The following is an 11,079-nucleotide window of genomic DNA, read 5'->3' as shown; positions in this document are numbered from 1 at the left end:
AGAACGAAAGCCGGCGAGATCAAGGGGTGCTTCGCAACTTACGCGCTAGGGGAGCGGCGCATGCACTATGGCATCGTCAAACAAATGGATCGCGTTGCATGTTCAGTATTTTCGCTAGCTCATTGTCGCTCATACAAACACATCGAAGACCGCTTACTGCAACACCGGACGCGTCAGCGTTTCTGGCGGGAGGCGTTACAATGAGAGCGATGATAGCGCACTTTACGATGATACAATTACCTTTGCGATGCCTCGCCTTTGCAACGTTTTCTCTGTTTATTGATCTTGGCGGAGGCATGATCTGTGGCGGCAGACGCTTTCATGTCGATTACGTGGTTGGCAGCGTGCTTGTCACTGTGCAAGAACGGAGTTCTTGACCTCCACAGATATGGAGCGTGTTTCCCTCGCTTGGAATTACGAATGCGAGATGCACACACCCAAGCTACCATGGACAAGATTGCTGCTACTATCTGTCGATGCTGGCGCTCTTTCGATGCCGCCGCGTCCGCTGTAAATATAACATGAGATTCCCGTGAAAGTTATTAAGGCGAAAGTGTTACATTCCGCATCAAACAAGAAAGTTGAACGTCGGCGCCTACACGACTGATGCGAAAAATCATGTGATGACGTCCCCGCATGACGTCATAATGAAGTCGCATATCGCTAGAATTCGTGACGTCATCACGATGTCACCACATGAAATCCTCGCTTGATCAAAGGCGGACCGATCTCTGAGTCAGCGGTAAACTCGGTGAGGTGCAGAAAACTTGCAATGCCTCCGATGTTGGAGGCAATGCAAGACAACGTTAGGCGCAGAAAGTTTTCGGAGGAGGGTCGGGTGAAGAATAATACATAGACTGAGATGAAGAAGATAGCTTTAGCCTTCGAGTCATCTTAGGCGGATGTATAAGAGTCCCTGTGAGGTGTATGCATCTGTGAAAGTCGAGAAACGACAATACTGACTCTGTATGGAACGAAATTCAGGGAAGGGCTTATTGCCTTCCCCTAAAATTCCCACTTGAGCAATCACTGCTTTGCTCTTCTTTTTATCGGCACGTGCACCGAGTGACCCTCTTGCCTCTTTCAGGAACTTTCAGACCAGCACTTCTGTGTCTTTCCTCTTTAGTTCTATCTCTTTCTTTCACTCTATATATACACGGCTTTCTTTCTTTCTCTTTCTATTTTTGCTTCCTCTTTCTTTGTATGTATATATTTATCTCTCTTCTCCTGATTTCCTTTCTTGTGCCTTTTTCTTCAGTTTTTCTTGCTGTTCTTCCTCTGTATTTATATCGCTCTATTTATTTATGTGCTATGCTTTACTCTCTCCCCTTTCTCTCGTCCTCACGCTGACATCTCTCATCTTCTCCCTCGCTACCCTTTCCCACTCCTTTGGTATACTATATTGGACAAGCCCATTTTATTTTATTTTTCATTTTATTTTCAGTACTGCAGCAATGTGAAATGGCTAATGCAGGAGTGGGATTATACAGCGCACAAAGGGCCGGAACAGACAAAAGATACGAGAGAAGTAACAACAAAAAACGATTTACAACAATAACAGTATTACGTTTTTGATTTTCAACAAGAGTAGTCACAAATCATTCAGTGGGTGTGAACGAACGCGGTCAGGTATGGAATTCCATAATTCTAGTATGCGGGGACATGAGCTACATATAAATGTATCATTGCGCGCAGCAATGTAGTAAGATTCAATTCGTGGAAGTTACGCGTAGAGGAAGGCTTGGCAAAAGATAGGCAAGCTGTGTTTGAAATGGGATTAGCATATTGATTTTGTTGGGCAAAAATATCAATGACTTTACATCACGATGTACAGAAAGAGGCTCTAGGTTTAGTTCGTCTAAAGCTAATGAGGGTGCGAAGTAGCGGTCGTACCTGCAAAAAATGAAACACTGCTTTCTATTGAACTGCTTCCAGCCTGAGTATGCCGTATTATATACAAGGTGACCAGACCGTGGAGGCATTTCCAATGGTGGGGGAAAGTAGACCTTTATACATTAAAAGTTTAATATCTTTTGGGGCATTCTCCACTGTTTGACGTAGGTGTGCTAGCCGTTTTAAGGTTTTAGAACGTGTTAAGGCAATTAGAGTAGACCATAAAAGATCATGCGTAAATGTGACACCAAGACACTTATACGGCGTAACTCTTGTACAACAGGAGCCATTGCGAGAGTATCTTGCAATAACCGGCATTACTCTTTTACAGCGAAAGCTGTTATGAGATCATTTCACCGGCCGTTTTTGGCGCCGTAGTTGTCCGCCGCCGCCGCCGCCGGTGTCCGTAACCAGTACCGCTCGAAATAAGAAAAAAAAACGAAATAAGAAAAAAATTCCAGGATGGAACGAGGTTCGAACCTGGGCCCTCTGCGTGGGAGCCCAGTATTCAACCTCTGAGCCATGCCGGTGCTTGAAAATGCTTTGCATAAAGGTCCTATGCAGGCTTCATGTCGGGAAGGAACCACATTAGCATATGCAATATAGTGTGGTAGACGAGTAAAATAAGCACCAAGCGTCGAACAACGCGAATTCTGTAACCGGGCGTCACACAATGCGAATTGCGCAACGAGTAGGTTGTTGAATGCTTCCAACCAATTACAAAGGGATCTGCCATAATTCTTCATCGTCATCAGGCACAGCATCAACAAAGTGCGCATTATGCTTTACATGCGTTTAGCAGGTACCAACGCTCTCCGTAGAATGACGAAAAATGGCACAGTGCCTGCTGCCCTACTTCTCAAAAATTACAATGATTTATAGCGTTGTGGGTTCCTCGCAAGTGCACTTCTATTGGTTGCCAAGGAATCCCACAAGCGCATGATCCATTTCCTCGGGGTCTCAGTAAAGTTCTTCGCCCCCCTCCCCCGTCTCTTTCCCACGTCAACGTATGTTATACAGCATGACGGGAGAGGGAAATAGCGACCGGACGTCACCCAATGCAAATTACATAACTGGTGGGACGTTTAAACATTCCAACCCATTACAAAGGGCTGAGTCATAATTCTTCATCGTAATCAGTCGTCGCGTCAACAAAGTGCACATAATGCCTTACAGACGTGTAGCTGGTGCCTCGCGTCTCCGCAGAATGACTAATAATGGCTTAGTAGGTGCTTCCCAACTTCACAAAAATTGTGATTTATGGCGTAGTGGGTACCTTTCTAATGTACTTGTATTGTAGCCCCAAGAGAGCTTAACGGGCTCTAGAAACGCCGCTCTTCCAGCTTTCGCTGTGACTGTGCTGCGGTTTCAGCGCAGGCCTGGCGTTTTTTTTTCGTAAAGTACAAGACAACAGTCGTTTTGAAATTATTATTCATTTTCAATTTTTCAGACCAAACACAAAAAGAGATAAGGGAATCGCTTAGACGCATGTTACGATCTGCTAGCGTGCCTAGATAGTCGAGTGGTTACGATAGCCGCCTTTGGTTTTTGGTTAGGCGGCTTCGAATCCCTCCTCGTCAGGAGATTTCTTTCGCCAAGAATTTCTCTCCTTTTTTCTATCTCTTTATTTCTCTCTTTCTGTACTCTTTCTCGCACCCATCAGGTATATTGTAGACCGCTTCTGACAAATCGGCGCACGTGCTCTGCGAGCGAAGAAGACGAAGAAAACGCAGAAAGATACGAGGATGAAGAGAGCGCGTGATGTTCCATGATGGTGATCACTTCTCATCGCTCGTGACGAAGCAATGCTTGGCATAAACAGCTCGGCCGTTAAAATTGTGAGCAGGTGGGATCGTTGCGGCACTTGCCGGAGCAGATCTCAACTTTGATCTCAGACCAAAATCGACACCGCCTGCCAGTAGCGTAGCCGGGGCGTGGCACACGGGACCCATGTACCTTCCCCTCGCCTTCTCGAACTGTTTTTCTGCATTCGAACACACAGCCCACGATTACACTCGACCACACTTACCTGCTCGGACCCCACGTCAGATCAGGCTTGTAACCATTTCGCCATAAAAATCGAATCGTTCTGTTTAGAACTTGCACGATGCTGTACCGCTGTAAGTCGGGTACTCGTGAGGCTGTTAAGCGTAATTCACAGGGTTCCCTTACGCATTCGCCGAAGATGACATAAATGATCTTCCCCCGCCCCCGCACTGAAAGCTCTCTGCGCCCAACGTTGTTTTGCATCGTAGGCACTGGATGCATTCTGCACCTGACGTGGTTTTTCTCTGCGTCCGGCATGGGCCCACCGTTGACCTAGCGACAGTGCCAGGTGGTCATGTCGTGTGGTGCTAGAGGGACGTCATGATGACGTATTATCGTGACTTCATCACGTGAAGACGATTTTTGTCATCACTCATTTTTACGCTGAAGCCGAGGGACATCGACAGTCAGTTTTCGCATTTGCTGATCCACCTAAGGATTTCATCTTCGACATTTTTCCCATAATAACATCTGGGGCTTAACCTCCAAAAACTATGTTATGATTATGATAGACGCCGTAGTCGAGAGCTCCGGAAATTTTGACCACGTGGGGTCTTTAACGTACACCTAAATCTAAATACACAGGCCACAAACACTTTCGTCTCCATCGAAAATGCAGCCGCTGCGGTCGGGATTCGATCCAGCGACTTTCGGGAGAGCAGTCGAGTGCCATAACCACTAGACCACCATGGCGGGGCATGATATATTTTCCCCAAAAGTAGATCGACGTGCATACACACGACAGGAGGCAGTATGCTTTCCAGAAGCGTTTCTTTTTAGGGGCGAAGCTCCTTAAGGCGGCACCCGTTCGTCCCTCGTAGTCGTCGTGGTCGTAGTAGTGAGTAACAAGTCTTACGCTTTGACCTCCAAGGTGGTGCCGGTGGGAGATTTCTCCTGTGCGTTGTTGAACAATAAAAAATTCGCAGCGTGCGCGTTAACTAAAAGCCCAATTCTTCTGTCTCTCATTCCCCATTAGCAGCCATTGGCATGTTCCAGTAGGAAACGTTAGTAGAAGTAGAAGTGTAAGTGTTAGCTAAAAGCCGACTTCTTCTGTCTCTCATTGCCATTAGCAGCCATTGTTTACCTCCAAGGTAGTGCCTGGTGAGATTTCTCCTGTGCGTGATTAAACAATAAAAATTTTGTTCAAAACGCCGTTGATTGATGAAATAAACCAACGAAAGACGCCAGATGTTTTGTAAAAGCAGAACGAAAGAACGCCAGATGTTTTTCTTAAAGTGTAGTAGTAGCAGTTGTATGTAGCCACCTCGCCCGATCGTCAACGGGCGAGGTGGACCGGCAACGGCGCGAGGACCCTGCCGTACGAGAGTTAAAGCACACTAAAAGACATACTTTGCGGGCGATACACTCTAGTGAGCTTTCAACTTTTCGTCCTAATGTACATGATAAAGAAATTATTTCTACGAAAAACGCAAGGCACACCTTGAGCAATATGTTTGGTTTTGGGACGCTAAATGGAACCATGAGGCGATGCGAAGCCGGAGCACTTGCACGATCGCGTTCCGTTGGCTTTCGTTGGGCATGCTACCGACCTCGCGTCGTGGAACGCGCGTCCTGTCTTCCCTCTAGCCTTGCCTTTAATTCGCACAGGGCGAGCGGGGAATGCGGTCGCTCTTGGCGCTCTTTCGCTCGGGAGCGGACTTTTTCCTTGCATTTCACCGATCACAAGTGATAACGAAGGGACCACGTAAACCAACAGTACAATAAAAGTTTGATGTTTAATACATACACGATGTTTCACACTCTTTATATTATGTACTGGGCGCATTTCACGGAAGAGTTTCACGGTTTGCAGATGATTCCCTCCGTAGCTTCGCCCCACTCATCATCATTCACCCCGTGGATATGCTGTGATTTTTTCCATTTGTTGAGGCTCGAGCGTTCGGAAGCTTGCGCGACCCTCGACCTATCGCGTGCGACAGAAATGCTCTGTTTTTCGAACGCGTACAAGGTCGCACATCACGTGCGTGCAGCTTGTATATAGCGTTTTGTTTTCTTATCGACTACGCGCCACGACCGCGTTTTCTTCTTTTCTTGATCTCACACCATGGCTTGCGCTTCGTGCGTGCAGCTTCTGACGTCGCGTCCGGCTGGTAAGTGTAGTCGAGTGACCCAGAAATGGCAAGCTGATGCTGTAAAAAAATGCCCCCACCTCCCCGAAGGGAATCATGAGGACATGCGAATGCATTTCTTGCGCCGAGAGTACACGGCGTAGTAATTTTAATGGCGTAAAGCTGGACACATGGACGCGCTCGAGTGTCTCCCTTTTGGGCGCCTCTTTCAACGAACGCTTCCTACGTGCGTTCGTAATCACCTCAGGGATGTTGGCACCGCCTTCAATTCAGCACAAACGCGTTTAGAACGCGCTGTTTTCAGGCTGTGCCAAGGCAGCACAAACGCTACAAACGCGTTTCAAATGCACTGCATTGAGGCGGTGGCGCAGGTAGGAGAGAGTGCGAATGGCGAGAGAAGGAGCGGCGAAGCACTGCACCTACCCTGTCCTACACTCACTCCACACACGCGGGAGCTCCACCGAGCTACCGCGATGCGAGCGCCCTCATACGCCAGACCGCGCTCCTTCTCTCCACTCACCTTCCGCTACTCCGCCCGCACCACCTGCTCCGGTTCTAGGGGCAAGGATAAGCGCGCGCGCCCGCAGCTGTTGCTATGGGAGAGGGAGTGAGAGCGCAAAGGCGCGCGGACACCGACCGACGCCTGACACAGCCCGACTAAGAAATGCATTCGCATTTAAAAGGACGCAAGGCGAGCGGGCCTGAAGCGCAGCCTTTGCGACATTTCAGCATAATCATGCCTGCCGTTTCTTTAGAGAAGTTGCACCAAGTCAGGAACAACCCCGTGAAACGGGCGCATGCGGACAGCGTTTTTATGGATATTCTCTGCTTTGTAGCTGCCCATCCCTTCAATAATCGAGATACTTAAATAAGGATTTGCGTTTCTTAGGCAAGATAGCCTCGTTGTTTGTTCCAGACGACATCGCTTTCATTTTAAGGGAGTAATCTCGGGAAAAATGTACCAAAAAACTTGCGCCACGTTTTCTGCGGAAAAGCAAGATCATCATTGCGTATGTCTTATTCATTTGGCTCCATTGACCAACGGTTTGATGCATTGTTTTTCTGCCATTACGGCGAGAGATAATTGGGAATCACTGCGCACCTATAGTAGTGTTCCTAGTTCCCGAAGCCGCCACCCACTTAACCAAAGAAGAATTAAAGATACGAGACAGCGGTTGATCATCAGATAGTTATTATACCCCTGACACACGGGCGCTCTAAAGTCCTTTAGACAAAGGGACTTCTTCCGGGAAGGCGTTCGGGCGCAGTGACACACGACAAAGGAGTAACTCCTTTCCGGCAAAGATCTACTTTTCGGGCAGGAAGGGAGTACTCTCGCATACAGTGTGCATAATTTATCAATAGAAGAAAACGTGTCGCAACACTGCGGTGCCTTGTAAGTATTTTTTTGCGCTGACAAAATGTTTTCATTTTCAGCAGTAATGCGATTTGTTGAAAAGTGAAGGTTTATAGTCTGCCTATACTCTCAAACGCCCGCATCACGTCACTGGCGCCGCCACGTTAGGGTTGGCAGCGGCAGCTGTTGTGTCGGCGACCTTACAACGGAGTCGGCTCAGTCGGTGCGGAAAAAACCACGCGTCCAGTGGACCGAGAAGGAGACCTGGGCGCTGATAAAGCTCTGGGAGGACCACTTGGAAGCCATGAGAGGGCATAAGCACAACGGTGGGGTGTACCAGGCGATTGCCGAGAGCCTCACCGACGCCGGTATTCCCCGTACACGGGCGCAAGTGCACAACAAAATTGACAACTTGACACAGACATTCCGGTAAGACGGTCACTTATTCACGCTACGTCTTGTCGCGCGCGTCCCGCTTGTTTGTTTAGTATTTGTTGTTAAGATCGCGCCTGTAAAAGCCGACATGCTTGGGCATCTCGCATACCGAAGAACATAGGACTCCACGGTACCTGCAGCGAGAGACGCTCACTGGCGTCCCTGCCTTACGCGGTCGGCGTCCCACAAAAACGCTTGGTGAGAAGCGCGTCGGGTGTGCGCTGGGCTTTCTATGACCTTTGCTGGCACTCTCTTTTATCTTGTGTGCACTTTTTTCACTCTTGTGATGTGAAGGCGCGTCTCTGCGCTCTTTTTTGAAAAACTCTTGTAAATATGTAACTTAAACGTGTGTTCACCTTCGTAAGAAGCGGGACAAGAGTCTTTCTGCGCCGGAAACTGGGTTCCAGCCTTTACCCCTCCTCGAGTCACATGAGTGTTTATGCTTGAAAGTAACCAGGCATTTTACCGCTCAGGTCGAATTTGTAAGATCGGTGCCCTGCGCCGTGTGCGAACCATGTTGCTAGGTAACAGCTGTACTGTATCACCTGTAAGCGAAGGTTGCAACAAAATTATGAAAAGCTTGAACAGGTTGTATTTATATATTTCTGTGCTGCTCATAATATAATGGGGCGTTCCTTTGTTGCTTGACAACTGAAATCGACTGTGGTCTTTTCTTTTTAGAAAAAGTGAGCGAGAGCTCACAACAGGCTGTTCACCACCAACGTGGCCCTATATAAGGAAATCAAGAGGTTCATTGGTTGCCTGCCAATAAATGATCCGTCCCTCATGGAGGAGAGCTGCTGCAATAGCAGTAGCGACACTGTTGAGAAGGTGTGTAACAAACAAATCACCATTGTGTACTTTCCCTGCGATCAATACAAGTACTAGTGCATGTACACTCGTAATATTGTATAGGCTGATGTTTTGAACTAATTGGACTCGCAGAAGCTATCAATTTACCTGAAAGTGTAAAATATCACGTATCACGGCTTATATACATTAATGACATACCGAGCAATATTTACTCACACATGCATATTTTCGCAGGTGATTGCATTCTCTATCATTCTATTATACTAACGATGATCTCCAAGTCCTCTACCGACATCTAGAACTTGTTCCTCTTTGGTCTGCACTTGGCTAACGAAGCTTAACGTTTATGAATGTAAAATTGTCTGTTTTAGCCGCCAACGTACCACATCTAACTTTTTGTACCATATAAACAACACAAATATCTTGCATGGTCTTCTACCGTTTCGTGATCCACTCATATTGAATACATATGCGCCAATTCTTCCAGATCATTGGGCTGCATACGCTCCAAGTCGCATAATTCTGCTAATGATATTCTAAACTAGCCTACATAACATTTGTACGACCTCAGCTTGAATATGCAGCATCGGTCAATGTTGTCCTGCATCATGAAAGTTTATCCTCATTTGTGCAGTTCATTTCATCAATGTAATTACGAATAGATACGATTGTGGTCACTAAAGAAGTGACCGTGTCTATTAAGACGAATAGATTACTATGTGCTGCCTCTCTTATCAATTTCTATTGTTTGTATGATTTTGTAGCTGTTTCTTCTTAAATCTTCGCAGCTGATCTACGAAATGGAAAGCGGAGTCAGTTCTGAGGCTACTGAAACTGATAGCACACCAGTGCCAGGAACACCAACTGAACAGCAACCACCACCTGCACCCACCACACAGTCGGCTCAGAGCCCTGCAACAAGTACGGCAGCACGGGCAACAAGGAAGCGACGGCGGCCACTGAGCGCAGCACGTGAATTTCAAGAAGCTATGCTGGCTGAACAAAAAATGCTACGAGAGCAGCTGGAGCGGGCTCAGCAAACCGAGGTAGAGCTAAGAACAACACACTTGCAGCTTCAAGAAAAGCTTGTAAATGCCCTCGTTGGTTTCATCAATAAAACATCAGGCAGTTATACTATCACTCTTTTTATTTACAAATGGCAACGCAAAGCAATTTCTAGGAGCGAACTACCTGGGTCTGCATCCTCTGGCTGAAGTGGTCCACAAGTACAGAACGCACACTGACTGCATTCCCAATCTGTGAATCGCTGCTATGTTCTGGTTGGGGCAGTTGGGAGTCAGACTGTTGAACTTCCTTAAGCCACTGAAGCTGAACAGCATCACTGAAATGCTCGCAAATGTTGTTGAGCACGCAGCATGCGCGAATCACGAGGCGAGCATTTGCAATGTCGCATTCCATTCTCTTCGACGTGAAGCAAAATCTTGCCTGAAGTCTTCCAAAGGCGTTTTCCACTACACGTCTCACTCTGCTGATGTGGTAATTAAAATGTTTCTGTTCTGCACTAAGTGGGGTGTTGTGTCCAAATGGCTTGATGATGTTAGGTGTAAGTGGGAAGGCCTGGTCACAGAGCACCAGAGGTGGCACGACAACGCCTCTTATTGTAACAAGCGGAGCCTTGAAAAGTTGTCCCTCAACCATGCCACCATGCCAGAGAGGCTCGACATTTGATACACATGAGAGTCGTGGCATCTTCCAGGGGTACCAACGTTTATAAACCTGAAACGGTACTTGTGGTCTACAAGAGCCAGAAGAATAATGCTGTACGTGTAAAAATGAACACAAGAGTCAAACTCGGTAAGAACACTTCTCTTGTTTAAAAAATGCTAGCGATGTTGACGCAAATACTATATCAATGTAGTGAGAACAAATGATGAACAGATTGCCAAGGCACAAAGGTAAAAAAATGGACATATTAGCTTAGACCATTCAGAGGTGGAAGTCGTCTACACACATACGTGTCGTCTATGCGACTTTCCTCTAACATCGGGTAAACTATCTCGATCACATATTATGGTCGTCTTGGTTACTATAACGCTTCGCAGCAGTTTACGGCTTTTGCAAGCTACCATTGCCAATTCTTATTTGATGTTTCTAATTATAAGAAAAATTGTCAGCTGCTTCAAGGCCTCAAATGTGATTTGCAACAAATTTCTCATTTAACGGCACATACATGCCTGCACAATTACTTTTTTTTCTGAGTAGGCTTTGTTGTTTTCTCGAAATCTTGTTGCGAGGATTTCTCTATTGGATCCCTGTAATTGCGAGAAACATGCGCGGGTGCACGTTCTAGGGAGAAACTGACGTTGCTGGAGACCAATTTGCGAGCCATATAGGTAGCTTCTAACTTATAATCCGCACACAAGGAAAGGTTCACATGCGGCGTATTTCTCGGATGTTTAGGTGCAATGCCTTACGGGCGAAGAT

At 46.9% G+C, this 11,079-nt stretch overlaps 1 protein-coding gene across 1 annotated transcript; it reads left to right on the top strand.

Annotated features, from left to right (window-relative positions):
- Nucleotides 1-8,360: 8,360 nt before the first annotated feature.
- Nucleotides 8,361-9,848, top strand: LOC119406042 (mediator of RNA polymerase II transcription subunit 1.1-like). Its single transcript, XM_037672892.2, has 2 exons — nucleotides 8,361-8,652; nucleotides 9,423-9,848. The coding sequence occupies exons 1-2, from the start codon at nucleotides 8,608-8,610 to the stop codon at nucleotides 9,846-9,848; spliced, it is 471 nt and encodes a 156-aa protein (XP_037528820.1). The 5' UTR covers nucleotides 8,361-8,607.
- Nucleotides 9,849-11,079: the final 1,231 nt, after the last annotated feature.

The sequence above is a fragment of the Rhipicephalus sanguineus genome, chromosome 9, assembly GCF_013339695.2.
Source record: "Rhipicephalus sanguineus isolate Rsan-2018 chromosome 9, BIME_Rsan_1.4, whole genome shotgun sequence".
Taxonomy (NCBI): Eukaryota; Metazoa; Arthropoda; class Arachnida; order Ixodida; family Ixodidae; genus Rhipicephalus; species Rhipicephalus sanguineus.
The sequence above is the reverse complement of the archived record's forward strand: the minus strand, read 5'-3'. Positions and strand labels throughout refer to the sequence as shown.